Consider the following 25,523-nt stretch of genomic DNA (forward strand, 5'->3'; position numbering starts at 1 on the left):
GGTGCACAATGATAATCAGTGTGGTTTCATTTTCATCCGTTTTTATAAGCTGTCCTATTTCTATCAGCTGTTAACGTATATTGTATCGATCTCTATCAGACTACTAATAATTGGGAAATATTGAGTTCCGACACCTACCGCACTGTACACCCAAAAAGGTTAATAATCACTTGACATACAAAAGTTCATAAACATCTGACATAAAAAGGTTAATAAATATTTGACTCAGAAAGTAGTAATAAACCCATTTAAATTACACTACCCTACACCAGGGATTCTTCGGAAAGAGAAACTCATACAGTAATAGGTGGAAGTTAATGTCCTAATCTGGTCACGTGCAGAAAGAGATATCGAGAGACCAGAGTATCACTGGAACTTTCCATAATGTCTATGTGTCTGTTAAGCGCGGTGGTAACCCATACGCTAGCAGAGGACCACTCCCGCACTCATTGCTCTGAAACAAATGCAAACGATTAAATTACAAGGTTAACGCTTCCCATCCAATAGCAGAAATTAAATTTCTCTATCACTAACTGGTAACGTTTCGTTACACTCTCCAAGTGCGGCCCCGCTCGTGCTCTGAACTCTATAGTATCACGTGATGGTTACGCAGCCCGGATATCCGAGATGGCGGCGAGCTGAAAAATTCTATCATGACTGCTCAGCTCCACTGCTTAGCTCTACAAAAACACTTGTACATATACAACCATTGTTGTTTTCAATATCAAATACGATGCTCCGCACTAACATCACCAGAGCCGCCCGCGTCAGCGGAATCCGTGCCTTCCACGCGTCCGCCGCTGCCCGCGCCCAGAGCCCTAAATCGCCGCTCCAGGTCTTCTACGAGACGTTCAAAACGGAAGTGAAGAAGTCCAACGAGTTGAAGGACTCCATGAAAGCGTTATCCGACGAAACGGGACGTATGGCTGAGTCTGACTCGTTTAAGAAGGCCAAAGAGGCGTACGACAAGGCGCAGCAGGGTCGTTCCGCTGCGGGTGAGGTCCTCAAGAAGACCGGTGAGGCCGTGGGATCCGCCGCTGTGAAGGCATGGGAGTCGCCGGTGGGTAAAGCTACCAGAACCACCGTCGTCAAAACCGCCGAAGTCGTGGACAAAGTCATGGAGCCGGTCAGACAGACGCAGGCGTACAAAGACTTGTCTGAGGTTATCGATGATGGGTCTTCCACCGCATACGGTGGGTTCGTTACCAAGGAACAAAGAGAAAGATACAAGGAAACAGAGTTGAAGGAAAACTACAAGCGTATCGTCAAGGCGAACGAAGAAGCCGGTAACGCGTTGGTCGCCACGGATATCAAGCCGGACGGGCCATCTACCAGCGAAAAGTGGGAGGCGTACAAGGTCCAGACACCCGTCGGGAGATTTGTGGCGGATACCAAGATGAAGTGGGACGAGTCTGAGAACGGGCTAATCTCGCTTGTCAGAACCGTCGGGGAGAAGGTTGGGGGCTTCTTCTCCGAGACCGAGACTGCACGTGTGTATAGACAGTTCAAGGAGATGGACCCAACCTTTACCATGAACGGATTTCAGGAGCACTTGCGTAACTACATCATTCCGGAAATTTTGGATTCTTACGTCAAAAACGACGAGAAGGTGTTGAAGGAGTGGTTGAGTGAGGCGCCGTTCAATATTTGGCAAGCACAGACCAAGCAGTTTACTGAGCAAGGCTTGTTCTCTGACAGTAGGATCTTGGACATCAGAGGGATCGACATCATGTCCGCCAAGCTCCTTCCGCCTAACAATGTGCCGGTGGTTGTGGTGTCATGCAGAGCCCAGGAGGTTGCCTTATACAGAAACGCCAAGACCGGCGAGATCGCCGCGGGAACCTTGGGAAACATTCAGTTGAGCACCTACGCCATGGTGTTGACCAGAATCCCGGAGGAGTTGGACAACCCGGAGACCGGTGGGTGGAAGATTATGGAGTTTGTTAGGGGTGGCTCTAGACAGTTCACCTAAGTAATGTTTAATGAGTATGGAATAAATGTATATAGTGAGTGAACGTAGGAGTGTCAAATAAAAACCAGGTATCACTGGCCAGATCTTTCAGAATATAGTAGCTGCCACAAATCTAACATCCAAAGAGAAAAAGTAGGTGAGCCCATGACCCCAAGATATTAAGCGGAAGCTTTGGCTGAAAACACTCTGCGGATATTCGTCATTAGTCATAATGAGAACGGTAGCTATTGAGGCATATAACACATCTTAGAGGTGTGGATGTAGTATGACCGAAAGTCTGCCTAACTCCCAGACAGAAGTCATCCGTAAATTAGGTTACAACTGATAGTAACAGGGCCGAGGAAGCCCTCTGAGCTTTACACATATATCTGATTAGCTCGAAAATAATAACCTGGTCCTGATGGGGCTATAAGGTTATTAGGTGGAATTTATCTTTTGCTATAGAGACATAACTGTAGACGGAAGAAAACGGCCGGTTATGGTGTAAGTGATGATTCCTAATTTTCCACTCGGAGATTCACCAAACCGTACGTTATTACCGACTTCAAACAATCTACGTAGTTTACTTAGGCACGCTACAAGCTTTCGGCAAAGGATTTTGACGCCATTTTCACGGCGGAGGAAGGGGTCCCCAATTTGTACCGGAGCCGCTACATGAAAAAAAAATTAACAAAACACTTGAGACATGGTAAATATTCCCTTGAGGCAAGATCCAATATAGTGAAATACTATGCTATAATCGTCTCCTTGGCGATCAACGAAGTACAGAGAACCTCAGGAACGGCATCCCATCAATGGGTGATCCTCTCTGGGTAATATGCTTAAGAGAAGAGGATGATAAAATTAGTAGAGGCCGAATATCGAGTTAAGAACTCCACAAGGCTTCCGCTCTCACCCCCATCTAAAGCTCACTTAGCCCTACGTAACGTTTGACTCACAATACTCTGGTTACTGAACGTATACCCTTCACTTTATTTCACCAGATATAAAGGTTAACGCTAACTTCACTCAATGATTCAGTTCTCTTAACCCTTCACGAATCTATTTCACTGCCCTTTGTGGTTCGACTTTCATATTGAACTCGATATCCTGCATCGCTTACCACGGAAGTTTTTGCCACTACCTCGGAGGATTCTCGGGAAAGGAAATGTACATCACACGGAGGTGTACCCCGAACGAAAAAAAAAATACAATGCAGAAGGTACATAACAGCTATATTTCATCGCTTTGCCACCTTTTATTCTCTCCCCCCGCACATAACCATGTTGCTGAACATAGCTAGAGGAATACCGGGAATCAGGGCCCTTAGAATTGGCAGAACCCTCAGTGTCCGGACAGCCCCAACTGCCAGACTGCTCAGCATCGCCAGATACAACTACAGCTTGAACACGGTTTGGTTGTGCCAGAACAGATATAACTCTTCTGTAGCCACACCACCGACCCCAGAGCCAAAGGAGTCCAAGCTGACACAGATTTGGGCGAAAGTGAAGCATGAGGCCCAGCACTACTGGAACGGGACCAAGTTGTTAGGTCTTGAGATGAAGATTTCGTCCAAGTTGGTATTCAAGATGGTCAAAGGGTACGGGTTGAGCAGAAGAGAGTACAAGCAATTGGAGAGAACCACCACAGATATCATCCGATTAATTCCATTTTCCATGTTTGTGATCATTCCGTTTGCGGAAATCTTGTTGCCGTTTGCGCTCAAGCTTTTCCCTAACTTATTGCCGTCAACCTACCAGACCGCGGGCGAAAAGGAAAAGAAATTGGCGTTGTTGAGAAAGTCACGGAAGGATGTAGCGCGTACATTGAACGGAATTTTCCAGAAGACCAAGTTCCAGTTGCCGTCCACCGTGACCGATGCCGAAAAGTTGGCATTCCAACAGTTTTTCGCCACCGTCAGAGACAATGACGCGAACGTCGCCTTAACCCAAGACATTTCCCGCGAGCAGTTAATCTTGGTTGCCAGATTATTCAAGGACGATGTGGTTTTAGACAACTTGTCACGCGACCAGTTGGTCGCGTTGGCCAAGTATATCCAGCTTAACACCTTCGGGTCCCAGCCGCAGTTACTCCGCTACAGAATCCGCCACAAGATGTTGACGATCAAGAACGACGACAAGGCTATCGATTACGAAGGTGTGGAGTCTTTGACGCTCGCTGAATTGCAGGCCGCCTGCGCTATGAGAGGCATGAAAGTCGTTTCCGTCCAGGCAGACAAGTTGAAGGCCAACTTGCAGTCGTTGTTGGACTTGAGATTGCACGAGAAAATTCCGTCCACCTTGTTGCTTTTGTCCACCGCCTACGCCTACCGCACGGACGGTCCCACTGCCTCTACTGAGGACGTTGACACCCTGTACGACGCCTTGGCCGCAGTTTTATCCTCCATTCCTGTGGAGTTGTACCACGAGACCGCGTTGAATGTCAACGAGGTTGGTTCCACCGAACACACTGCCAAGAAGATGGCTGTTTTGAAGGAGCAGGAGGAGTTGATTAAGAGCGAGAGCTCCCAGTCCAGCGACGATATCCATATCCAAGTAAAGGACAAGTTGAACTTGGACGAAGAGGTTGAAGCGAAGGAGGTGGAGGCCCCAAAGGAGGAGAAGTAGACGTGTATTTATGATTCTGTAATGTTAACCGACATCTGTATATAACGATTTATGTAGTGTCTCTCGAGAAAGCGGTGTCATGCATGGCATTAAGCGACTTGTATCGTAATTGAAGCTTGGGAAAATTACACCTAAGTCAAAAAAGTAGGTATGGTTTGGGAAAGACATTGAGGAGCAGAGAACGGTTAGTTATGGAGTAGGTAAAGAGTTATGCACGACTCTATCTTTTTAGCTTATCTCTGTTTGAAATAGGATTTCGCGGTAGTGAGTCCTGTCCACCGATATCCCTCTGAGATTCCTTGCAAAATAGCATTTTGGCTCCACAATCCATCCACAATTGTTTAACACCCTACATCTAGGTAGTCCAAATCTCAAGTTAAATCGGTGTATAATCTATATAATCGCAATAAACGGAAGGCCATGCTACGGTATGTTCAAGTAATCATTCAACCCTCGAAGGCACAAAATAGATCCTAGCTGTATCTAGAATGTATTCTCCTCGTAATACTTGATCTGGGCGCTGATCTCATCGCACAACTCCATCTTCTCGACATCCTTGAACACCTCAAGTTTGACGTTCATCTCGCAGAGTAAAAAGCGCATGTTCTTGTATTGGGTCAACTCCACATCAAAACCGGCTTGGTCCTCGCCGAAAATGCCATCCCCATACAACCTAACCCTCTCACCCTTTTCGTTGATCACCTTCTTTTCAGTGAACAAGGACCATGGGTTGAACTTCGGGAAGTTGGCGTGGATGAACATGAAACGCGGTTTCGTGATGGGGCGTCCATGAATCGGCGAAAATACTGGCTTGTATTCCGGCAACTTATTGTTCACTCGCATGTTGTATATGTGATAGTCCTCGATCGGGTCGTACTGGCCCATACCGGTCCCCACATAGTTGTGGTCCGAGTCAAAGTAGCCCAAAGCACGGAGGAAGGTGCTAACTTGGTAGTACTTATTCTTGAGCACTACGGAAGCAGCCACAAAGGTTTCCTTGTCACCTTCGCCACTGACCCCCTGGGAAAAGAGCGGATAGTAGTGCGACGGCCCGTACAAGTTGTAGTACAAAGCCAAGAACAACTCCTTCATGTGGGAGTTTTTGGAGATCATGACCTGCCCCGACTCAGAGGACGGGTTCGGAATAGCACCCTCATAGTCATGGAGCGGCACGTCCTCCTCGACCTCACCACTAATAACCTTCTCCATGTAGTCAGGGTACTTGCCAAAGACATTGAATCCGAAACGCACGCGCTTAGTCTTGTCGACCTTGACGCCAGCAATGTCGTAGAACTTTGGCAGGGTTGTGCGCTTCCAGAAGTCCGGCCAAGAGACGAGCCCGTGGTTGGTGAACGGCTTGGTCTCGAAAAATGCGTCGGGGTTGTGCATTGGCAAGTTGTCAGCGTCCAATAAAAGCACATTCTCGAACGACGACACAAGAAGTGCGAGTGACTTGTACTGGTAGCCCTTGAACTCAAATTCTTCGGAGATTTTGGTGCCCAACGCGCGCGGAAGAAGCACACAGCGTGCGTTCATAGCCGGAAGCACCTTGCCACAGAACTCAACTTCGTACTCTTCCAAGGTGGGGATGACGACCTCGATCGGCAACTGCGCACCAGTGGATCTGAGGTTCTTAATGGACAACAACGCGAGCCAGTTGAACTTACCACCGCCTACGTACACGTACCCGTTGCCTTTGTACAAGCCCGCAGGCGCTTTGTTTGGGAGTGAACGCACAACCTTTTCGTGCGCCAGTCTCAACACCTCTAGCGATTCGTCATCCACCTGGAGGAATTCGTTTAGATACTCCTCCGTGAGCTGCCGCCCATCCTTGGCTTGTGCATCATAGCCTGGCTGGTAGATGCGGTCATCGGACTTGTACGTTCTCAACGGCTCACAGTTCGGCGCAGCGTCTGCCAAGAGCGTGAAGTAGTCACTGAAGAACTCCTGGCCAGCCCTGAGGCGCGAGCCGGTGGCATCTATGTCAGGGTTTGCAATGATGAGCTTGTGCTTGTTTTCCATTGTGTTTTCGTAATTCGTCAGCTGGCTAAACTTATACTTGAGATCCGAATCGCCGAAGGGAGCAGTGGTGGCCTTTGGCGTAAACGCAGGCTTTCCGCCCGAGTTGATGTACGAGTGTAATGTCTCGTTGTCGTGGTGGAGGTAGTATAGCACCGCGAGCACTGCGAGCAACACTATCGCAAGGAACCGGATCTTGACAAACCGTCTAGGGAGCATAGTATGTAGAGTAGCGACGATGGATTCTGAGAGAAAAGGCCAAATGGGAGGTACAGCTTAAGTTCGGGGGCGGGGGGGAGGTCTCGCCGACTTAATGAATAGACAAATTACTTTGAGGATAGTAGAGAAGGCTGTCTGTGAGTCTAAAGAGATCACAGAGAAGAAATCTCAATGGAGTTGTCGATGGCTAAAAAGGAGAGGTTTGCAAGGTACGCAGTGACGATTATTTTCATTTTCGCACTGGAGTCGATCGTGACAAATGTACAAGGCGTTGGTTGTTTGTTATATGCCGGACTCACAAAATGGCAAAGGTGCCTGATGGCTGTCATGGCCTGATGCAGCAGACAAACAATATGCGACGCAAGGCTACAATTTCAGTACTGTTATAAATAGAAGAGATATGTAAACTCGGAAGATAAGTAGAAATCACTGGAGAGAAGTGACGTCGAAGGTTTTAGAAAGTTGACAGTTAGAAATATAGAGGTTCTCAGACCCTTTAATACTGCCAATTATTTTCTGTTTCCATGATCCGCGTCTAAGTTCTTTCCTGCAGCTCCCTGGCCTGAACAATACGTTTCCAAAAAGATGCGTGTGCAGCGTGGAACAACGATTAGCATCCGACATGTAGACATCCTCCCCTCGACCTTCAATGTCTGATCACAAAAGTGGAAAGTACTTAAGGGGAGATCGCATTTGCAGACCGCCGAAGTATCTACAACTCATATGCATGGGGGGCAAGCCACTAACAGCAGTCTCTCTTCTGGCAGCTTCGAGCTAGTGATTATTGAGTCACGCAGGGGCAACAGGCCCATGACAGATGTGGGTCAAAAAAAGGTAGTTATGCATAAACTGTATATTATACACCGCCTTATTCCTACCTTCTTAGTTATACTAGCTATATTTTAGACAATCTCCAAGCCAAATTCAATAAAAGACTGTCCTATATGTTTGCTTATCTTGTTCTGATTAGAATACCTTTCGACAAATAGCTGAAAATTTGTGTTGTAGTATCCGGAAATCTGCACCATCTATTACCAAGCGCCTGTGAGGACACCTTTATCAACACCTAACTTTGAACCTCGTGTCATTATTCCAGTAAAAGGTTTTGAGTAACGGCATGTTGACTCTGATCGGTGCACTGGCTGAACCTGGACTACCAACCAGATTCAATGAGTGGTTGGATGGTATTATGAGATCCAGAGCTGCCAACATTGCTGGTACAGTAGCTAGTTCTTCTAAGGCTGGTAAGACTACTGTTACCAATCCTGTGTCTGTTACCATTTCTGCAGCCAGGAAAATTTTGTCTTCCACGTTTCCAAAAACCGTTGGAAAATCACACCGTAATATATCCCAATGTCATGAACAAAGGCAGCTTTTCTCTGTCCACCTCAGGTGTGCCACCTGGGCTCCCGTTGATACAGTTTGTACCGAAAACATGATCTATTGGCATATTTTCCTGGAAAAAAAAAGGCCTACTGTCCAAACTGGAGGGATATCCGTATATAGCAGTTCCGGGGTTTACTAAAATGGGCATTTTCAGAAGCTCAGTCAGAACCAACTACATGATAACCCAATTTCCGAGCTAAATAGCACACGTGACAAGAAATCAAACCCTGCCCGGACACTCCCCGATGGACTTTGAGCTTACCCTTGCAGCTTCTTTTGCATATCGATGTTACAGAAAATTAAATATCATGCGTGTAAATACTTTAATTATATCAGTGGGTTACTACAGATCCTCCTCAGACGAGTCCCCAATCTCTCGCTTGTAACGGTATACATCCAAATTCAGTAAATCGCCTATCAAGGTCCGGCATCGGCGACCCCCACAACGTATGGTCTAAATCGCAATGCGCGCGCGTGGGGGGAGGGGAGACTTTTCAGAGCTCGTCTGTATATAACTGGTACGACCTCCACCCCTCCCTCCGTCTCTACATCCCAACGACAAACCTATAAATGTCTTTTCCATCTGTTTTAATCATCGGCTCCGGTGGTGTTGGCACTATTGCCTCCTACTCGCTCTGCTTCAACAAGAAGGCCACCGTCACGTCTGTGCTCAGATCCAGCTACGACATTGTTACCGAAAAGGGCTTCGAGATTGATTCAGTGGATTACGGAAAGGTTACCGGTTTCAGACCACACAACATTGCCAAGTCCCTTGATGACGCTGCGCAGTATGGTCCGTTCGATTATGTGCTCGTTTCCACCAAAAATGTCGCCGATATGTCGCCGCTGGTTGCGGAGGTTATCGCTCCGGTGGTCACCAAGACCGCTGGGGCCAACACCACGGTGGTTTTGTTGCAGAACGGGATAGAGATCGAAGACCCTATTATCAAAGCTTTCCCAGGGCATGTCGTTCTCAGTGGGATTTCCATGATTTCTTCCATTTTGTCTGGTGGTAACCACGTCGAGCATTCCTACATAGAGCTGGCCACTATTGGATACGTTGATAACAAAATTACCCCGGCAACCGATCAGGAAGCGATCGCCAAAAAGTTTATCGAGATCTACTCCACCCGGAACGCCAATGGCACCCCGATCAACCAGATCACCTACAACGACAACGTCCGCCTCGGCAGGTGGAGAAAGTTGGTTTACAACGCATCCTTCAACTCCGTCTGCGCTATGACCAGACTCGACACTACCCGTGTGGCGCTTTCTGGCAATCGAGAGCAGTGGGTGATTCCAATCATGAAGGAGATTGTCCTTTTGGCCGAGGCTGACGGCAACAAGTTGCCGGAAACCATCATCGACAACATGGTGGAGGGCGACAAGGAAGAGGAATACTACAAGCCATCGATGCTTGTAGATGTGTTAGCTGACCGTCCCATGGAGGTCGAGGTCATCTTGGGGAACACCATCCGCATTGGTGAGAATTTGGGATACGGTGACCGAATTCCTTACTTGAAGCTTGTCTACCGTGTGTTGAAGGGCACCCAGTATGGAATCTTGGAGCGCATGGGTGGGGCCTTCAAGTTACCGGAATCCAGAGGACTGACAGAGGGAAAGAGCTACGAGGATTTCAGATTGACCAAGTAGGTGAGGTGATAATAAATACCGAGATGGGTTCTGATTTGTTATTCATGTAGAAAGGTGGTATATTGAAGGTGTAGCAAAAGTAAATCAGTAGACATTGGTATATATATCTGGTATGGCGTTTGAAAATGGCCCTGGATCCAGGCCACGTTTGAAAGGTCTATAGAAGTCATGCCCTTGACCAAGGTTAAAAGTATCTACTCCAGTTGCGTTTACCAGTGAACTGCGATACCCTTATTAAAGTAATGAAATAAATAAGGACAAGGACTATATTTCCTTTTATAAGACGGTTATTGGTTCAGGCCAGGCTGATATTGCGTGACATGGTAGCAGGAAATTATACACCTAAGAGATTGAAGTACGGCTTTACCGCAGGACTATCCGCGATATTTTATAAGTGGACACGTAGGAAGGAGTCTAATGCAGGGTGCAGATCAAAAATTGCAGCATGTATATACGGTTATATTCGCCACTTAGCTAACATATAAGAAACATGTCCAATCCTCCGGCTACTACTCCACACAAACCCGTACTTCTAATCAACAGATGACAAACAAGCGAACTAAGAGCTTAGAAAAAGAATTGCCAGCGGATACCCCCCCTGGCAAGCCAACTCAAGACTCATACTATCAGCTAATCAGGGACGGTGCCTCATGGTTGTGCAATTGGAGTGATTCAGCCAAGAACACTCTCGCATGGACTGTATTAGCATATTGCCACATTTTAAGCTTGACCCATTTGCTCCTGGTTTTCTCTTTTTGCTTGGGAAGCAGCGGTAGCAAAGATCTGTGTGATGGCACGTCCAAGAAGTTGGCTATCACTATGGCGAGTGAATTTGCGTCGGTGTTGTACCTATTCAAGAACGGTTTCTGGGTTCCAACGAGGGGGGAAAACAAGTTCACCATAATGGCTGTGTTGGGTAGAATTGTCATTATTTTGCTTATTTGTGCCTTATCCGGGTACTCAGCCTGGGTGTTTACGTGGTGGGTATTGCGCAAAACCTCTGACCAAATTTCAATGATCTTTACCCGTGTAACCGATGGAGTTTTAATTGGTATTACGAACTTTATTGAATCTCTTTTGGAGAGCGAGAGTTTTATAGGACTCACTGGTTCCATGACCGAGCTTTTTAATAGAACGGGTAGTCTTGAAGATTGGCTAGATTCTTTCGTGATGCGTATCGGTGCTAACGATTATATTGAATCCTTTAATGCCAGTGGGGGTTTCCAAGGCATCGTTGACTCCTTTTTTGGAGAGGCTAATCTCACTCAGATAATGGAATCTTTTGCTGAGACAAATAATTTATCCGAGTTAGTCGAGGCCTTTATTGACAGAAATAGCACATCGAAGCTTCTTGAGGAGTTTGTGGAGAAAATTAATGTCACCCAGTTGCTCGAACACTTTTCCGAGCCGAGAATTATCACGAACACGGTTGAATCCTTCATGAAACTTGACAGCACAACCATCCAGCCTTAACCGGTACCTCTCGGGTAAGCGTTCGAATTCCATTTTTGAATCCTGATATTCCTGATGATCTGAGAGGTGAGCTAGTCGGGCCTAAACTACCGGAAATCTTTTTGTAACTGGCCTTTCAATTCGGTATCTCCATATTTTCTTGTGTAGCTGGTGGGAACTTTATTATTAATGTATTAGCTTCAGCTTTGAATATAGCTCAAGTAAATCATAACGCTAACCTACGTATGTTGTAAAGGTGTCGCACAAGCTCTGATTTAGATCATTTAAGATTGCTATAGACGTATACCGTACACACTAGGAAATGGCTATTTTCACCCAGTTGTGGCATCGGGCAAGGGAAAATGGACCAAGGTCAGTTTTGTCCTTTGCATTGGTGCATGACTAACTTCAAACTTGAATTAATGCCAGTATTTTATGGATGTGTTAATGAGGGATTTTACTTGAGTTTTACTTCCCCGCATAGAAATTAAGGCCATTGTTTGTCAGTGGTTGAGATAAATTTACGGAATATTTCATTCATTTTAGGGCATAAATCCGGCACCAGGAAACAATCAGAGCTCAACGAGGGAGACTATATTATGCAATTTGCCTGTGAATTAGTTAGATGGACGTTCCCTGCGATCTCAGAGATAATTACTAGAGTGATACGCCAAACTTCCATGACTCAACCGATGGTTTAGTTTTATCCGGCCTGTGTACTCCGTCAAGGATAAGCAATTAATTGATCTTGGGTTACTTTTTTGCGCTTGTCGCTTTTGGACGTCTGGAGAACCAAAAAAGCGCAACCATACGTTTCACTTTTGTGCAACTTAGAAGTAATCTCTAAACAATGTACCCTAGAGTATATACACGAGCTTTTTTGCGTAGGTCTTGATCTGAAAAATAATCTGTTGGTTGGGTACTAAATATTGGCGATAAATAATAAAGTCATATCGAAATCATGAGGAGTGATTAACATAGAGGATGTGTTCTTGTTCTTCGATAGGTTTACAGATGAATGCATTAGAGTACCTTGAAAATAATGTTAGACACCTTTAGTTTTCAAGGCTAATTGGTCAGCCTAAGCTTTAATATGGAAGACCGAGGCGTGTGGTTCGTTCAATGGCATAACATTTAGCCGAAAATGCGGGATGAAACGCATCAGCGGCAATAACTCTTTAGTGGGAATCCAGCTCGGAGATTGAATATATACTTGTACATCTTCCGGTTCAATAGCTTTTATTGGTAAACTCCGGCTATAAATATCCCCTTTTTCTCACTAAAAGCTGTGGTGGCTCTGGATATCCATACGATACCAGCCAAGGAACCTCCAAAGAAACTCACTGACATTTATTTCCTCCTTCTCGACGGATACAAGATCTCAGCCCTACGACTTGGGTACCTCCAACAAAGGAAAAGAGAAGAAGCAGACAAATGAGGCGGTTATCACTGCCGTGGAAGCCGGTTGTCGTCACATTTATTGTGCCCGCTGGTACGGAACTGAGTTTTACATCGGACAGGGTATCAAAGATGTCATCGACAGAGGCATTGTTACCCGTGAAGAGCTGTTTATCACCACTAAGGTCTAGCCGACTTTCCACAAGAACTCCTAAAAATCACTTGGTATGTTGTTGGAGGCCATGGGGTTGGACTATGTCGGTCTTTTCTTACAGTACTAACCTTTGTGCTTTGAGACGGAAAATGATGGTACCCCTATCCGAAACAAAGAGGGTGAGTTCATTATTGACAAATTGGGTAATTATATACAGTTATACCAAAGAATTGAGGAGATTTACCGGGATACCAACAAGGTCAGATCCATCGGTGTTTCCAACTACACCAATGAACAGCTCGAGGTGTTGTTGAAGGTGCGTAAGGTGAAACCAGTGCTTAACCAGGTTGAGTTGAACCTAAGATTATCACAGAAGGATGTGATTGCATTTAACGAAAAATTGGGCATGGTTATCACCGCTTACTCGCCCTTAGGTGGCATGGGTGCCCCATACCTCCAACTTCCATTAGTGAAGCAACTCGCGGAACTGTATGGCGCTACCGGAAGCGAGGTTTTAGCCTCTTACAAAGTCCAAAGTGGTCGTGTTATGACCACTAGATCCTGTGACTATGGAATCACCAGGGGGTAACTTGAACTTGGTTCCTTTGACCAAGAAGGAGTTGACTGCTTTAGATCAGATCGGCGTCGATGACCCACAATTGGAGAGAATGAACCCCCGCTAAGCATTGTGGGAGTAGCTATGACATAGTGCCACAGATAACAGGACGTTTCTTTTTGAAATTTTGTAAAGTCGATCAATGCCTAAAAGAATTTCGTTGTAAGCACTCATGATCCCGAATTAGTTAACGCTAAGTTTTAAGGGTATCAAAAGCTCTGCATTTCCGAGGAGGTACACTTTATGAATTGCATACGTGTCAGATTGACTAACTGCCTAATCGTGCAAAAAAAAACTTATTCTGATCTGAATAGGTATTATAAGCCAATATTTTTAAAAGAGGATAGATTTCTGGTTGAGCGACTTATCTCCGTCTAGATGCCTGCACGTGATACTGGCAGATGCGCCTACTGGTGCATTGATTTCTGCACGACAACGCGTAACGCGACGCGTGCGAAAAGTCGTCGCTCGTATTAAAAAGCAAAACGCGGCGTTTCCATTCACTTCACTTTCCGCTTCACCACCATGACATCCCAGCCTGCCATTCGAGACGTGTTCTCTAAACCTCCCTTGGTGGCCTTCTCCCATGCTACCGCCAAGCTCATAGCTGCTTCTACTAATGGTGTGATCCGCTCCATCGACTTGAAAGATACGACGAAACAGCCCATCACCGGAGACATAATCGAGAACCTCACATGTTTGACGGTTTCCAATAACGGTAAGCTTGTCCTTATCACGAATATTGATGGTGAGGTATTTTTGGCCCGTGTAGACCGACTCGACGAGCCGGACAACGGAAAGAAGATCTTCCGTTCCGAGTTGCCGCTCCGCTCAGCCGTCTTCACGCACGGCGACACGCGCTGTGTGGTCGGTGGGGATGATAACTCGCTCGCCATTATCAAATTACCAATTTCTGAGGACTCCCAGGACGATGAGGATGATATCGCCGCTCACGTGACTTCGTTCTCCCTCAAAGATTCATGCACCAACCTTGCATACAGCGCGATTGGGGACAAGTTGGCCGTTTCTTTGTCAAGTGGTAATGTTGAGATCTTATCGTTGACCTCGGAAACACCCCAGTGGGACCATACGATGACAGGCGCACTCGCAAAGGTCGCGTACGACTCGTTTGTGGGCGAAGATGCGTACATCCCCATGGACGCGTCTTATGCGTGCACAAAAGTGGTGTGGAACGTGTCTGGTGACGAGTTTGCACTTCCCAGCCTGACCGGGGGCGAAATCCAGGTCTACGACCGTTCCTACGCGGTCAAACGGACCTTTAAGGGCGCCCATAACGGCCAGATTATGGACCTCTGTTGGTCTTCTTCCGGTGAGTTGGCGTCCTTAGATGCGGATGAAACGTTAGTAGTTTGGAGATCCACCGGGCCGCAGGTTTTCACAGTAGAGGCCAAGGAAAAGTTGACCAACATGACGTGGACTGCGACTGGACTCGCCATTGGATGTGTATCGGGAGAGCTCATCACGTACGACGATATCCTTCAATCTAAGACTGATGGTGTTGAATTCACGGACGATGATGCCCCAGTCAATCTCTTTGACGATATGGCTGGAGAAAGCGATGAGGAGGCGAGACAATTCGATATCGAGGACGATTTTGTGATCGATGACGATGGAATCGGCTACGCTGAGCCATCCAAACGTGCTTATGATGATATTGAAAGCGGGTATGAAAGCAAAAAGCCGAAATATGTCCCAAAGGCGGTGGGATACACCCACAAGCCATACACCCCTGGCTGCACGCCTTGGAACACGGACAAAAGACGTTACCTCACAATGAACACGGTGGGCTACGTATGGGCGGTCAAAACATCATCTTCTTTGGACTCCACCGAAGAGCAGATCATCACTGCAACCTTTTTTGACAGAAGTGCCAACACTGAGTACTACTTCAATGACCTGAGCCAGTATGATATGGCCTCCCTCACCAGCACTGGTTGCTTGTTTGCCCTGTCTTCTCTCAAGCAGCTCTACTACCGTCTGAACAGTTCCAGCGACTCTTGGACGCGCAGCTTGCCGTACATCTTTGCCGACGCGACAGTCACCGCCGTGACACTCGCGGGAAAGGTTGCCATGGTGGCGCTTTCCAACAGTTATGTGCTCGTTTACACGGTGCACGGCCAGTTGGAGGACGTTATGAAGCTGGATGGTGCGGTGGTGGCGATGGTGGCGGATCCAGTCACTGATTTGGTGTTTATGGTGCACTTGTCCACCTCCGTAGTGACTGAAAACGGCTCCGGGAGCGACCTCAGATACACTATCTACGATCACTTCGATACCAAGTTCTACCAGCGCGGGCTCAGCTTACCACTCACCGGAGAGCTCGACCGAGACCTCCTCCGGGGTGTTTTCTTTAGTGAGGAAGGTGATCCATGTGTAGTGGGCCAGGACCATGTATTGTTGGTGTTGACCAAGTGGCGCGAGCCCCAGCAAGCGGTGTGGATCCCACTTCTTGACACAAAGCAGGGGATGGTGGAGGAAGTTGGCGGTGAGGTTGGAAAGTTGAGCTCATGGCCATTGGGGTTGTTTGGCTCTACGTTCTGGTGTATTGGGTTGAGAAATAACTCCACAAATATCAAAAAGGTGATGTACCCGAGTTTCCCGCTACCTGCAAACATGGAGATTTCGATCAAGATTCCGGTTCTGGAGGCCAAGACCGATCCGGAGGAGGAGTTTATTCGTGCAAAGGCCATGGGCCAATTGCTCAACGCAACCATCTCCGCTAACACGGTGGAGGAGAGGCAGGACGAGTTGGAGGAGAAATTGAAAGAATATTCCATGGTGTATGATAAGTCTATCCTCCAGTTGTTCATCGTCGCGTGCCAGGAGTCGCAGATGGCCAAGGCGGTGTCGTTGTTGAAGCTATTGAGGGATGACAAGGCTTTGAGTGCCGCTGCGAAGATTGCCGAGCGTTTTGGGTTTCTTAAGCTAGTCACCGGGATTACCAAAATGCGTGAGAACTTGATGAGCCTTGAGGATGAGTGAAATTGAAAGCGGAAATGTGTACGATAGGTGTAATAAAGGTAATATCAAGAGTTTTGATGAATAAACAAATTTTAAATACATATGTATCAGTGAGGATATAGTTGGAGCCAAAATCGCTTTGACGGTGGAAATGGTTTTAACTGTTCAGAATTCTGGCTGTGTTGGGTACTGTACCTTGATGTCAGTACGGCCAGTTTATAGCAGCACGTATGTGACATAACGACATCCATACTATCCAATTTACCATTGAATAAATCTTTCCTTCCTAGAGGCTTACCATTATACCAACAATCTGATTAGTTCGGAAGTGAACGTCATGTGTTCCTATATATAGTTTTGGACATGTCGTGGTGCGAACAGTTAAAGTTTGGATAAATAACGGATACCTTGGCTCATGGCAGCTTTATTTCAAATGCAATAGATGCTTTCTAAGTATGCGTAGCCAGATTTGGGAGGCTATAAGTAGGCTGGTCAAGAGGTTTCTTGGAGATTCCCAATGTTACCCGATTGCTTGCCACTGATTTCGGAATTGTCCACTCATATGTTTGTTGTGAAATAGATCTGCGAATCTCTGAAAACCTTCTATATCAAGCTTCTTCCTCTCGATAAATCTTCATACAACTTCTTCTTTTCGATATTGCCTCTCGGCCCGTAAGGAGTCCGTTTAATGCAACATTCTCGATGTCATATATTCGTGCGGCAAACTTACACCGCGAAATGGTTGCGCGATAAAAGCAAAACCGCCTGGGAACCCGATGGCCCAGTGTTTCGAACTCCTTGATCTATTCTCCAGCATGATCACCAACAAAGGTTTATAATGGCTCAAATTAATAAATAACGTGTGTTCTAAGAACTCCCTTTATCTAGATCGAGATATTACGGCCACACGCCAAATCGAAAAACAGATTGAAAGACAGATTCTAAGCCATTGACGTCCTGAATCTTCCTCTATCAAGTCTCGGATCTGAGGCATACCAAGCCGTTCGAGCAACTGTTGAGGCTTATTCCTTACTCAATCACAATATCATTCCCTTGTCGCTCGGTACGGACACATTTGATTCCTAAAGCAGCCAGCTATCGCTAATCTCTCCATAACCGCCAAATAGATCGTGACGTATACAGCTTCGTCGTCTGTCCATCAAGTTAGCTATTAATCATACTGTTCGGAGGCTACATCCATTTTGGTGACCCATAGCTTTGAAATCTCGAATACCAGCTCAAACACAAACCCGAGCGTATATGAATCTGAACTTTAACTCAGAGAAGCGACTCGCGGGCGCGTCCAAACTCGCGAACCTCCCACCGCTACGTGACATCTCTCATTTACTTGAAGTCGTCAAGACGAAACAGCTCCGCCAGGTGATGGACCGCCGCGGCTATGAACGAATGATGGATAAAAAGCGCCGCTTGCACGAAGAACAACATCTTCTTCCAGAAGCCACGCTGTACGAGTTTGACTACGACTTTGTCGTTGAGAATCAGCGCGGTATGACGCTCTTCGGGATCCCAATGTTCTCCAAACACTCATTGCTTGAGCCTTTAGACCCACCCAGCTACCAGTCGGTCAATACCAACAACGATGTTCTCCAGGGGTACCATCGGGCCATCTTGGAACTTTACCCACTCCCGGACCTCCTCTGGGACTGGGCCTGGGACAGCTGGTGCATCTTGATGAACAACGACGTGGATGACCAGGGATGGATCTATCTGCGATTCTTTTTCCAGTCGTCACTGTGGCACGGCAAGTCCAAGCTCGGGAACTTTGTCCGGCGAAGGATCTGGGTCCGACTTCGTGTAAAACCCGTGTTTGAAGGCTCACATCGACTTCCGGTCATTTCAGAAGGGAAGCCATATGGAACCTCTGTTCCAGAAAGCACCACGATTTCAGAGAACCCTGGCCTTCCGGTATTCAGGGTCGCTACTGAGACCCAGAGTGTGGTAGACAAACACTCTGGTTCTATACGAAAGTACTCAGCGATCCGTGCCCCGCGGATAAACCGGCGCCAGAAATACGCAGCCTCTAGTATTGCCTTTGAGAACAACGACCCGACAATTGACTTCTTGGCTACGGGCTTTAGTGATGAGTGTCTCGGAGAGACTGAGACAATAGCTGACTCCGTCACCTCTTATAGGGCTTTCTCACTTGCCAGCAAGAATGGTTCGGTTGTCTTTGACTTTCCGTCATTTTTGGATGCCGTCCAGGCTATGGATCTTGACCGTGAGAAAATAAGTTACTTCTTGGAAGCCATCCGAGAGGGTGTAATGCTCTCCGACTTGCGTGACGTTGATTTGCTCACGCAGTACCTTAGCTTGCTCGAGTATGATGAGTCGAAGCTGTTATTGTGTGACAAGTTAGTGCAGTGGAGGAAGGATGGAGAAGCGGATGGAGAGTTTCTCGACGAGTTGATTGAGAATATGGTGTTGATCACCACCGACGCTGCCTAAGCAATGAGATCATAATGAAAGCGGTATGGGCTGAGTGCCAAAAACAGAGGTGGTACAGACTGGGAGGGCAGCTAAAAATTAAGATTTTTGCTCACAGCCCTGAGATGATTATACTCGGTGCTGTGTAAAAGGGATATTCTCAATTTCTTGGAATGCTCTTTTTTCAATGCCGAAGAAATTTATTTGTGCAAGAATAGGTGATGTTATATTGGTAGGTGGAAAATGTATCAGACTGATTTGGCCATTCATACAAATAGATCTTGTGCTGAGCTTTGATACCCAACTTTGGAGCCACTGGGCAATCAATTCGGTGTATAAAGGATATTAACGATCAATATTATTAAGAGATGATGTATAGAGAGTTGATTTATCTCGGTGTCTATCTGTCTAGGAATACCTATGCTGTCCAAGATCTCATTCTTGGGAAAGACCTGATAAATATCTCTATCGATATTCATGTTTAATTTCCGATCCTCATTCCTTCACTTTTTTTCTCCCCTCATTCAAGCTTTTGTGAACTAGTCCAAACTTACAGAAGTCATTTCTGGATATGGAATGGTCAGCCAAGTTCCAGCCGTCATTTACAGATTAGGACTCGAGATAGTATAGTACTTTGACTATAAAAATGATCTGTAGTCTTTTTTTTTTAACCTGAATTATTGCCTTTGCCAATCTCTAAGAAGCTCCGTGTTGCAGAGTATATGTAAAGTACCGATCTAGAAAATGTATTGAATACATTATTCCTTCAGTTATAGCTATGAAACATCGTGATAAATACAAGAATTATCAATCTAATATCATTTTTATTGCTGGAAAGGTAGTATGCACGGCTCCGGGTCTAAATATTGTATACGTTTCAATGACTACGGTTTCCATAATATCATACCCACCCGCCTGCTAGGTGTCGATATCGTTAGAAATTGTCCCGTTCTAGCCGTCACCTTTTGGCACCTCGCCGGACAGACCCGACTCATCAGCTAATAAATTATCCACGAAAATATTATCGATAATATAGTATCACACCTTATCGCTACTCTTTAGCATATTAATCCACCCTAACAGTAGCTTACCTCTCTAGTTGTGTCCCCACATGCCCGTGGGTGTGCGACGCCCAGTTCCGCAACCGAAAAGTTTGACCCAAAGTACACAAAGCCTACCCTACCCACTCTATACGCTCTCTCCAGATTATCCACTTTGCTATGGCTTTCAAAACACTCCAGAGGTAAGTACTCTTCTTCCATACCCTCTCCGGTGACTAACCCTCTCAGCGATATCGACCTCTGCTTTGCAAGCGTAGCCGCAGAACCAGCCGCGGTGCTGCGACTCTTGGACACGCAGCTTCCCGGCGAGAGCCCCGACTTGGACCTCGCCTTAAAGACAGGAATCCAAAATCTCGAGACATACCGTGATCACATTAAAGGCTGGCACGTAGGCAGCGACGTCAAAGACCGCCTCACAGCTGAACCCCGGGCGAATACCGACTCAGACATCCTCAAGCTGTTGAAGAAGAGCCGCAAGACCCAGTCCAAAATCCTCTCGCGGCGAGCACTCAGCTACGACCTCGCCGGAACAGAGCTGGAGCCTGAGGAGCCTGAGACAAGATCCGCACCTGCCACACACCCCGTGCCCATCACACACCCCGTGCCCGCAGCGAAACCACGCTTAGCACTGTTCCGCCCGGCACTGTCGCCGCTCATGGGCAACTCACTTTTGAAACCGGCCGCCGCACCTGCAAAACCCGTGCTTAAGTGGGCCACCGCTGCCGCACCGCCCGCGGAGGTACTCCCGGAAGTTCTCGCACCGGAAGTTCTCGCATCGCCCGTGGCCGTGCCGCAAGCCTTTGCCTCACCCGTTACCTCACCCGAAGTTCTCGACACACCCATGGCCGTGCCAGCACCGGTTGCCCACACATTCGTGCCGTACCAGCCGCCGGTGCGTGCGGCGCCATATGACGCACTGCGTCTCTCCGCGCCCGAACGCGCGTTGTGCGAAGACCCCGCAATGGCCAGGGTTCCTCCGGGGATCCAGACATTCCTCGCGTCTTTCGTACACTCGTCCTCACTGCTGACCTCGCCACTGGATCACTGGACGCATATCCCGTACCGCTCCGCAGAGCTCCCAGCAGAGCTCGCCTACGGGTTCCTCCCAAAAGCTGATTTGATTCCCCACCAGCACCGCTGGAACTATGCACGCGGCCAGGCAACGAATACACGCCTTACACAGTTCGCGACGGCACCACGCGCACTCGAGGATCTCGTTGCGCTCTTCTATGGCTACTATTACGCTGTTGCGCCCGTAGAACGCCGTGTCGCGGCTGACTGTTTGGTCCAGGCAAACTGGACCTTGAACAACAACCACACGTGGTTCCAGCGAATTGGCCAGGCCCAAACAATGCCCGGCTTTGAGGTCGGGAATTATCGCATGTTTGACGTGGCCAGTTGGAATGTTGTCGAACGGCTCCACTTTAAACTCGAGTACCCAAAAGCGTAAGTAAAAGTTAATAAATAAGCTGAGTTTGAACAAGTGAGGTATGTTGGCCAGTTTTAAATGGTAGGAAGTGGTGATTGTTAAGCAATGGAACTAGTTAGGATAAGAGAGTAAGGGCTATTATAGTATAGGTGCCCCGTCCTACGGGAAACGCTGATAACGTATCAACCTCGGTAACACGTCTGAAGACTGGCACAGGGGTTTTGTCAGTCTGTCTGTATAAAAACCGACAGGCCTCTTCTTTTTGTACTTGGAGGATTCTCTAAAAAAGTCAGACATTGTTCCTCATCTCCTGATAACTGTGTTGTGATTCTTCCCCCGACAAGATTCTGTTCTCACCGTCAGTCCTTTAAGCGGCCCACTCACACGTTCACTCCAGCATTTATTATAATCCGTTATTCTACACTTCTTCTTCTTCCTGGCCCTCCTCTTTCATATCCACATCTGCCAGAAAATCCTCCTCGTCCTCCTTCTTCACAGACTCGGCGTCCAGACCAGACGCACCATCGCTGTGATGGTCTCTGCGCGCAGGGTCTTCACCGCAGTCCTCCATCGCGAGCTCGCCGCGCAACCAGCGAATATAATCGCACGCCACCTCAACAGTCGTCGCCTTGCTGGGGATGATCACCTCACCTTTGTCGGTTTTGTCTTGCTGGTAACGGTGAATAAAGTCCAAGGGAAGCAATGTGTATAACTCCTGGATGGCCACATTCATGCGGTTACGGCGGCCCTGCTCCGCAATCTTGTGTGACTGCTTCTTCGGGTCCGCCTGGTGACGCGGCGGCGCAAGCGTCTTGAACTTGACGTTGTATTCACTTTTTGATGCCTCTAGGGTCATCTTCTCGCTCTCGTTCGACGACTTGCGACGCGGCCGCACCGGCGGCTTTACAGACGTGGATACCTGTTTCGGCGGAACCGGCGCTACAACCAGCTTGTTGGCTATTAACTTGCCCATCGTGAAGTTCATCAAGCCTGTGCCCTTCACTTCCTTCTGTACTGTGAACATGGTCTGGCCTGGGGCACTGGACGGAGTAGATTGGTCAGAGGCGCTACCTGGAGCACTCGACGGAGATGGCATCACAACGAACGTTGTCTGGCCCTTTTCCATAAGTGTCTTCGTCTCCTCGGGCTCCAGGGAAGTCTTGCGGCGCGGTAATGGCACCATGAAACCATCCTCCGTGGCGGCGGGCGTCGAAGTCAACGAGGACGCCTCGTGGCGCGACTCAAACGCGGCACGCAGCCGCGGGCGCATCATCGGGCTCTGGGACGTGGCCTTGCGCGCTGCCATGAGCGGCGAGCTCGACGCGGAGAGGTTGGAGAACGACGTACCGACGGTGGGCCCAAATACAGGGGTCGTAGACGGCGTCGCACGCCCTCGTTTATTCTGCGCCGCATACGACGACTTGCGCTTATTGTTCGGGGCGTCACTCATAATCCCGGTGGCTGAGACACTGTTTTTGTTGGGGTCGTTTGGCTGGCTTCCCCTGTAGCTACCGTTTGGTGTTTGGCCTGGGTACGGTGCAACCATGGGCGAGCTGCGGGTCCCCATTGTCGGCAGGATTCCCACAGCAGACTTCTTCCGCGGCACACCCTGTGACGGCAACATCATCGGTGACTTCATCAACTGTGGTGGTTGGCCCAGGTAGGAACTGCGGGTATGGGAGTGTGTTTGACTGTGGGTACGCCGGGGTGTCGGAAAGGGACGCGCCTGGATGGCCTCAAGAGCAGGCAGGGTTAATGGTTCGAAGGACGTGAACGGATGCGTCGCGGGGTCAACCTCGTAGTGCACTTGAGTTTGTTCGCGGGGTGTAACGGCCGGCGAGATTAACGGTGTGAAGATGACCTCCGGGCGGACAGTTCCCGAGCGCTCTTCATCGTAATACTGCGTATGAGAGCTTCCACTCTGGCTGTAGCTGGGGCGTGTGGGAACCTCGTCGTAGGACATCATCGGGGTATGCTGAGGCTGGCCGTGAGACTGGCCATGGGGTTGACCGTGAGGCTGGTTGTGGGGCTGGTACGGGCCGTTAGCGTAACTCATCAACTCCTCGAGGTTGAAATCAGAAAGTTCGACAGCAGACGTGGCGGCCCCGGGCACACCATGGTTCTGTCCTGAAGACTGCGATGGGTGGTGAGGCTGACCGTGCTTCTGGTTCTGACTATGGTTTGGAATTTGTTGGCTGCGAATCTGACTCGGACTGTAGTTCCGACCGTGGTCTTGGCCATTGTTATGGCCCTGGCTTTGGTTCTGAGCCTGGTTCTGGTCATGACCCTGATTTTGGCCATGGTCATGGCCTTGGTTCTGGACATGGCTATGGTTCTGGTTTGAAGCTGGGTTTGGGATATGGCTCAAATTTTGGTTTGTGATTCCTTGGTAGTTCAGGGTTCGGCCTTGACCTGGTGTGCCCTGGTTATGCCCTGGGGTTCCGTGGCTATGTCCATTCAGCCCGTTTAACTGGCCGTGCAACTGGCCCAAGTGGCCAGCGCTCGAAGTCCCGCTTTCCGGGCTCTGGAAGTGCGTGTGACTTAAGACGTGCTCATACGGGTCGTGGTGGTTCGGCTCCATGCCGTAGAACTGCGGTGTATGAGTAGAAGAGCTTATATGACTATTTTGCGGCAGCTGTGAACCTTCCCACTTACTAAAGTCTGGCAAGTTGTCCAAGTCAAAGTCTATAGGCGTGGCAGAAGTTGTTAGGGGCTGTGCGACGCTGTTGGGCATAGAAAGAGGTGGTATATGGTAGGGGGTGGTGGCTAGATGGTACAGTGGTAGCTAGAAATGACCGTAATAAGATGTGTGAGAGTATCAATAACGGCTATAAGTGATTATGGGAAAAAAAAGTAACTCCCCGAGGGATGGCACAAACGGTTACAAATGGCAACAGGTTGTGAAAGTGGGGCTAATCGTAGCAGTAGCACTAGGGCAATGTGAGCTGATAGATAGCGAGCCAGATGAGTTAACGGCAAAGTTAATAGCAGGGCAGGCACTTTTACCGGAAAAGATCAAGTTATACCTATTTTTTAGCCGTTGAGCCGTTGACGTTTCTTTCCAGTAAAGTCGCCGAACGGAAGCCCCTCTCTGGCGCGTGCTCACTTACACATGCACCTTGCTTTTACGAAAGCCAGAATTTTTCGTGCATATACCGCGATTCGAGGGGGTCTGCGTGGGGCGCCGAGTCCGAACGGCACGCACCTTCGGATGTTGGGTGGTGCTCTAAGCCGTGTATGATGTCGAATGAGGAGGGGATACAGTACGCACAATATAGGGAAAGATTAGAGGGTTCGAAATAATTGACATTCCAAGGGAGGTCTTTAGCACACGCGATCATTCAACCCCGAGCTAGCGGCATTAACGGATGCACTACATATTGCCTAAGTGGTCGTTGAGCTTTTGATTCCGTTTCCATGTGACTCTGGCCCATGTGGCTCCGGTTTATTTGTGCGTGTGGTACGGCTTGTAGATCGCACCTTACTCCACCAGTGAAGAAAGAGGTGAAGCTTTTCGGCGTGCGTCGCACACGCGCATACATAGCTGGAGGAGCAATTTCCGTCTATATAGATCGCGATAACAAGCCCACGTTTTTGCCTAATCAGGTCACATCTGCACGCTCACAAATTGGTGCAGTGCTAGTATCCAGTCCAGTCCTGTGATAAGTGGAATAAACCGTGTGCGGTCTGGTTCTTTACATACTAAGGCGAGAATAGTGCGGTTTATACTATTACTATCAGGATTCCAGTGCCTGCTGGAATTTCGGTTAGGGAGTTGTTATCAGTCATCTTGTCACTAGATACCAGGATAATCCATTAAATACAATCATGGTCTTCCACAAGAATAAAGATACCTCTAAACTAGACATATATTCCATCCACTGGAAACCACTTCTATATATAGCCCTTCTGGACATGAGTCACCGCGGTGGTTCAATCCATCGGAATCACGATGTCAATGTAACCTCGTAAAAATGCAACGTCAATGTAACCTCGTAAAAATACAACGTCAGTGTAACCTCATAAAATACCACACCGATAGAGTCTCTAACTCCGATAGTTATGGGTATTGGTCTAGCGCGGGATTGGCGAAAATTACCAATGTTTTGGGAGGTGAGAGGGCTTTCATCA

At 47.9% G+C, this 25,523-nt stretch overlaps 13 protein-coding genes across 13 annotated transcripts; 11 read left to right on the forward strand and 2 right to left on the reverse strand.

Annotated features, from left to right (window-relative positions):
- Nucleotides 1-439: 439 nt before the first annotated feature.
- TIM44 (protein translocase subunit) lies at nt 440-1,995 on the forward strand. Its single transcript, XM_019128956.1, has one exon. The coding sequence runs from the start codon at nt 734-736 to the stop codon at nt 1,970-1,972; it is 1,239 nt and encodes a 412-aa protein (XP_018985388.1). The 5' UTR covers nt 440-733; the 3' UTR covers nt 1,973-1,995.
- A 626-nt stretch (nt 1,996-2,621) lies between these two features.
- BABINDRAFT_161698 (uncharacterized protein) lies at nt 2,622-2,871 on the forward strand. The gene has a single exon (XM_019128957.1). The coding sequence runs from the start codon at nt 2,627-2,629 to the stop codon at nt 2,786-2,788; it is 162 nt and encodes a 53-aa protein (XP_018985389.1). The 5' UTR covers nt 2,622-2,626; the 3' UTR covers nt 2,789-2,871.
- A 363-nt stretch (nt 2,872-3,234) lies between these two features.
- BABINDRAFT_8235 (LETM1/MDM38 family protein) lies at nt 3,235-4,578 on the forward strand (the record flags this gene model as incomplete). Its single annotated transcript, XM_019132761.1, has 1 exon — nt 3,235-4,578. One exon carries the CDS (start codon nt 3,235-3,237, stop codon nt 4,576-4,578), a length of 1,344 nt encoding a protein of 447 aa, XP_018985390.1.
- Nucleotides 4,579-5,026: 448 nt separating this feature from the next.
- On the reverse strand, nt 5,027-7,023 carry BABINDRAFT_161699 (alpha-mannosyltransferase). The gene has a single exon (XM_019128958.1). It carries the CDS (start codon nt 6,814-6,816, stop codon nt 5,062-5,064), a length of 1,755 nt encoding a protein of 584 aa, XP_018985391.1. The 5' UTR covers nt 6,817-7,023; the 3' UTR covers nt 5,027-5,061.
- A 444-nt stretch (nt 7,024-7,467) lies between these two features.
- Nucleotides 7,468-7,828, forward strand: BABINDRAFT_139358 (uncharacterized protein). The gene has a single exon (XM_019127124.1). It carries the CDS (start codon nt 7,540-7,542, stop codon nt 7,720-7,722), a length of 183 nt encoding a protein of 60 aa, XP_018985392.1. The 5' UTR covers nt 7,468-7,539; the 3' UTR covers nt 7,723-7,828.
- On the forward strand, nt 7,828-8,456 carry BABINDRAFT_139370 (uncharacterized protein). Its single transcript, XM_019127125.1, has one exon. It carries the CDS (start codon nt 7,934-7,936, stop codon nt 8,339-8,341), a length of 408 nt encoding a protein of 135 aa, XP_018985393.1. The 5' UTR covers nt 7,828-7,933; the 3' UTR covers nt 8,342-8,456.
- A 160-nt stretch (nt 8,457-8,616) lies between these two features.
- BABINDRAFT_161701 (uncharacterized protein) lies at nt 8,617-10,076 on the forward strand. Its single transcript, XM_019128959.1, has one exon. It carries the CDS (start codon nt 8,773-8,775, stop codon nt 9,853-9,855), a length of 1,083 nt encoding a protein of 360 aa, XP_018985394.1. The 5' UTR covers nt 8,617-8,772; the 3' UTR covers nt 9,856-10,076.
- A 1,051-nt stretch (nt 10,077-11,127) lies between these two features.
- Nucleotides 11,128-13,542, forward strand: BABINDRAFT_8238 (uncharacterized protein; the record flags this gene model as incomplete). Its single annotated transcript, XM_019132762.1, has 4 exons — nt 11,128-11,283; nt 12,693-12,890; nt 13,002-13,395; nt 13,442-13,542. The coding sequence occupies 4 exons, from the start codon at nt 11,128-11,130 to the stop codon at nt 13,540-13,542; spliced, it is 849 nt and encodes a 282-aa protein (XP_018985395.1).
- A 303-nt stretch (nt 13,543-13,845) lies between these two features.
- BABINDRAFT_161704 (chromatin-binding protein) lies at nt 13,846-16,535 on the forward strand. Its single transcript, XM_019128960.1, has one exon. It carries the CDS (start codon nt 14,001-14,003, stop codon nt 16,476-16,478), a length of 2,478 nt encoding a protein of 825 aa, XP_018985396.1. The 5' UTR covers nt 13,846-14,000; the 3' UTR covers nt 16,479-16,535.
- Nucleotides 16,536-17,936: 1,401 nt separating this feature from the next.
- BABINDRAFT_28536 (uncharacterized protein) lies at nt 17,937-18,278 on the forward strand (the record flags this gene model as incomplete). Its single annotated transcript, XM_019131427.1, has 1 exon — nt 17,937-18,278. A coding segment is annotated over one exon (342 nt), but the record flags the coding sequence as incomplete, so codon positions are not given.
- Nucleotides 18,279-20,122: 1,844 nt separating this feature from the next.
- Nucleotides 20,123-21,413, forward strand: BABINDRAFT_8241 (uncharacterized protein; the record flags this gene model as incomplete). The annotated part of the gene is made up of 2 exons (XM_019132763.1): nt 20,123-20,145; nt 20,192-21,413. 2 exons carry the CDS (start codon nt 20,123-20,125, stop codon nt 21,411-21,413), a joined length of 1,245 nt encoding a protein of 414 aa, XP_018985398.1.
- A 562-nt stretch (nt 21,414-21,975) lies between these two features.
- Nucleotides 21,976-22,170, reverse strand: PHO4 (phosphate-sensing transcription factor; the record flags this gene model as incomplete). Its single annotated transcript, XM_019131346.1, has 1 exon — nt 21,976-22,170. A coding segment is annotated over one exon (195 nt), but the record flags the coding sequence as incomplete, so codon positions are not given.
- A 2,526-nt stretch (nt 22,171-24,696) lies between these two features.
- BABINDRAFT_161707 (uncharacterized protein) lies at nt 24,697-25,415 on the forward strand. The gene has a single exon (XM_019128961.1). The coding sequence runs from the start codon at nt 24,825-24,827 to the stop codon at nt 25,053-25,055; it is 231 nt and encodes a 76-aa protein (XP_018985400.1). The 5' UTR covers nt 24,697-24,824; the 3' UTR covers nt 25,056-25,415.
- The last annotated feature ends 108 nt before the right edge of the window (nt 25,416-25,523 follow it).

This window comes from Babjeviella inositovora (assembly GCF_001661335.1).
Source record: "Babjeviella inositovora NRRL Y-12698 unplaced genomic scaffold BABINscaffold_6, whole genome shotgun sequence".
Lineage (NCBI taxonomy): Eukaryota > Fungi > Ascomycota > Pichiomycetes > Serinales > Babjeviella > Babjeviella inositovora.

Excerpts from the sequence above, each read along its gene's own strand:
- TIM44 (XM_019128956.1), top strand. The coding sequence starts at position 734 with ATGCTCCGCACTAACATCACCAGAGCCGCCCGCGTCAGCGGAATCCGT.
- BABINDRAFT_161698 (XM_019128957.1), top strand. The coding sequence starts at position 2,627 with ATGAAAAAAAAATTAACAAAACACTTGAGACATGGTAAATATTCCCTT.
- BABINDRAFT_161699 (XM_019128958.1), bottom strand. The coding sequence starts at position 6,816 with ATGCTCCCTAGACGGTTTGTCAAGATCCGGTTCCTTGCGATAGTGTTG.
- BABINDRAFT_139358 (XM_019127124.1), top strand. The coding sequence starts at position 7,540 with ATGCATGGGGGGCAAGCCACTAACAGCAGTCTCTCTTCTGGCAGCTTC.
- BABINDRAFT_139370 (XM_019127125.1), top strand. The coding sequence starts at position 7,934 with ATGTTGACTCTGATCGGTGCACTGGCTGAACCTGGACTACCAACCAGA.
- BABINDRAFT_161701 (XM_019128959.1), top strand. The coding sequence starts at position 8,773 with ATGTCTTTTCCATCTGTTTTAATCATCGGCTCCGGTGGTGTTGGCACT.
- BABINDRAFT_161704 (XM_019128960.1), top strand. The coding sequence starts at position 14,001 with ATGACATCCCAGCCTGCCATTCGAGACGTGTTCTCTAAACCTCCCTTG.
- BABINDRAFT_161707 (XM_019128961.1), top strand. The coding sequence starts at position 24,825 with ATGTGGCTCCGGTTTATTTGTGCGTGTGGTACGGCTTGTAGATCGCAC.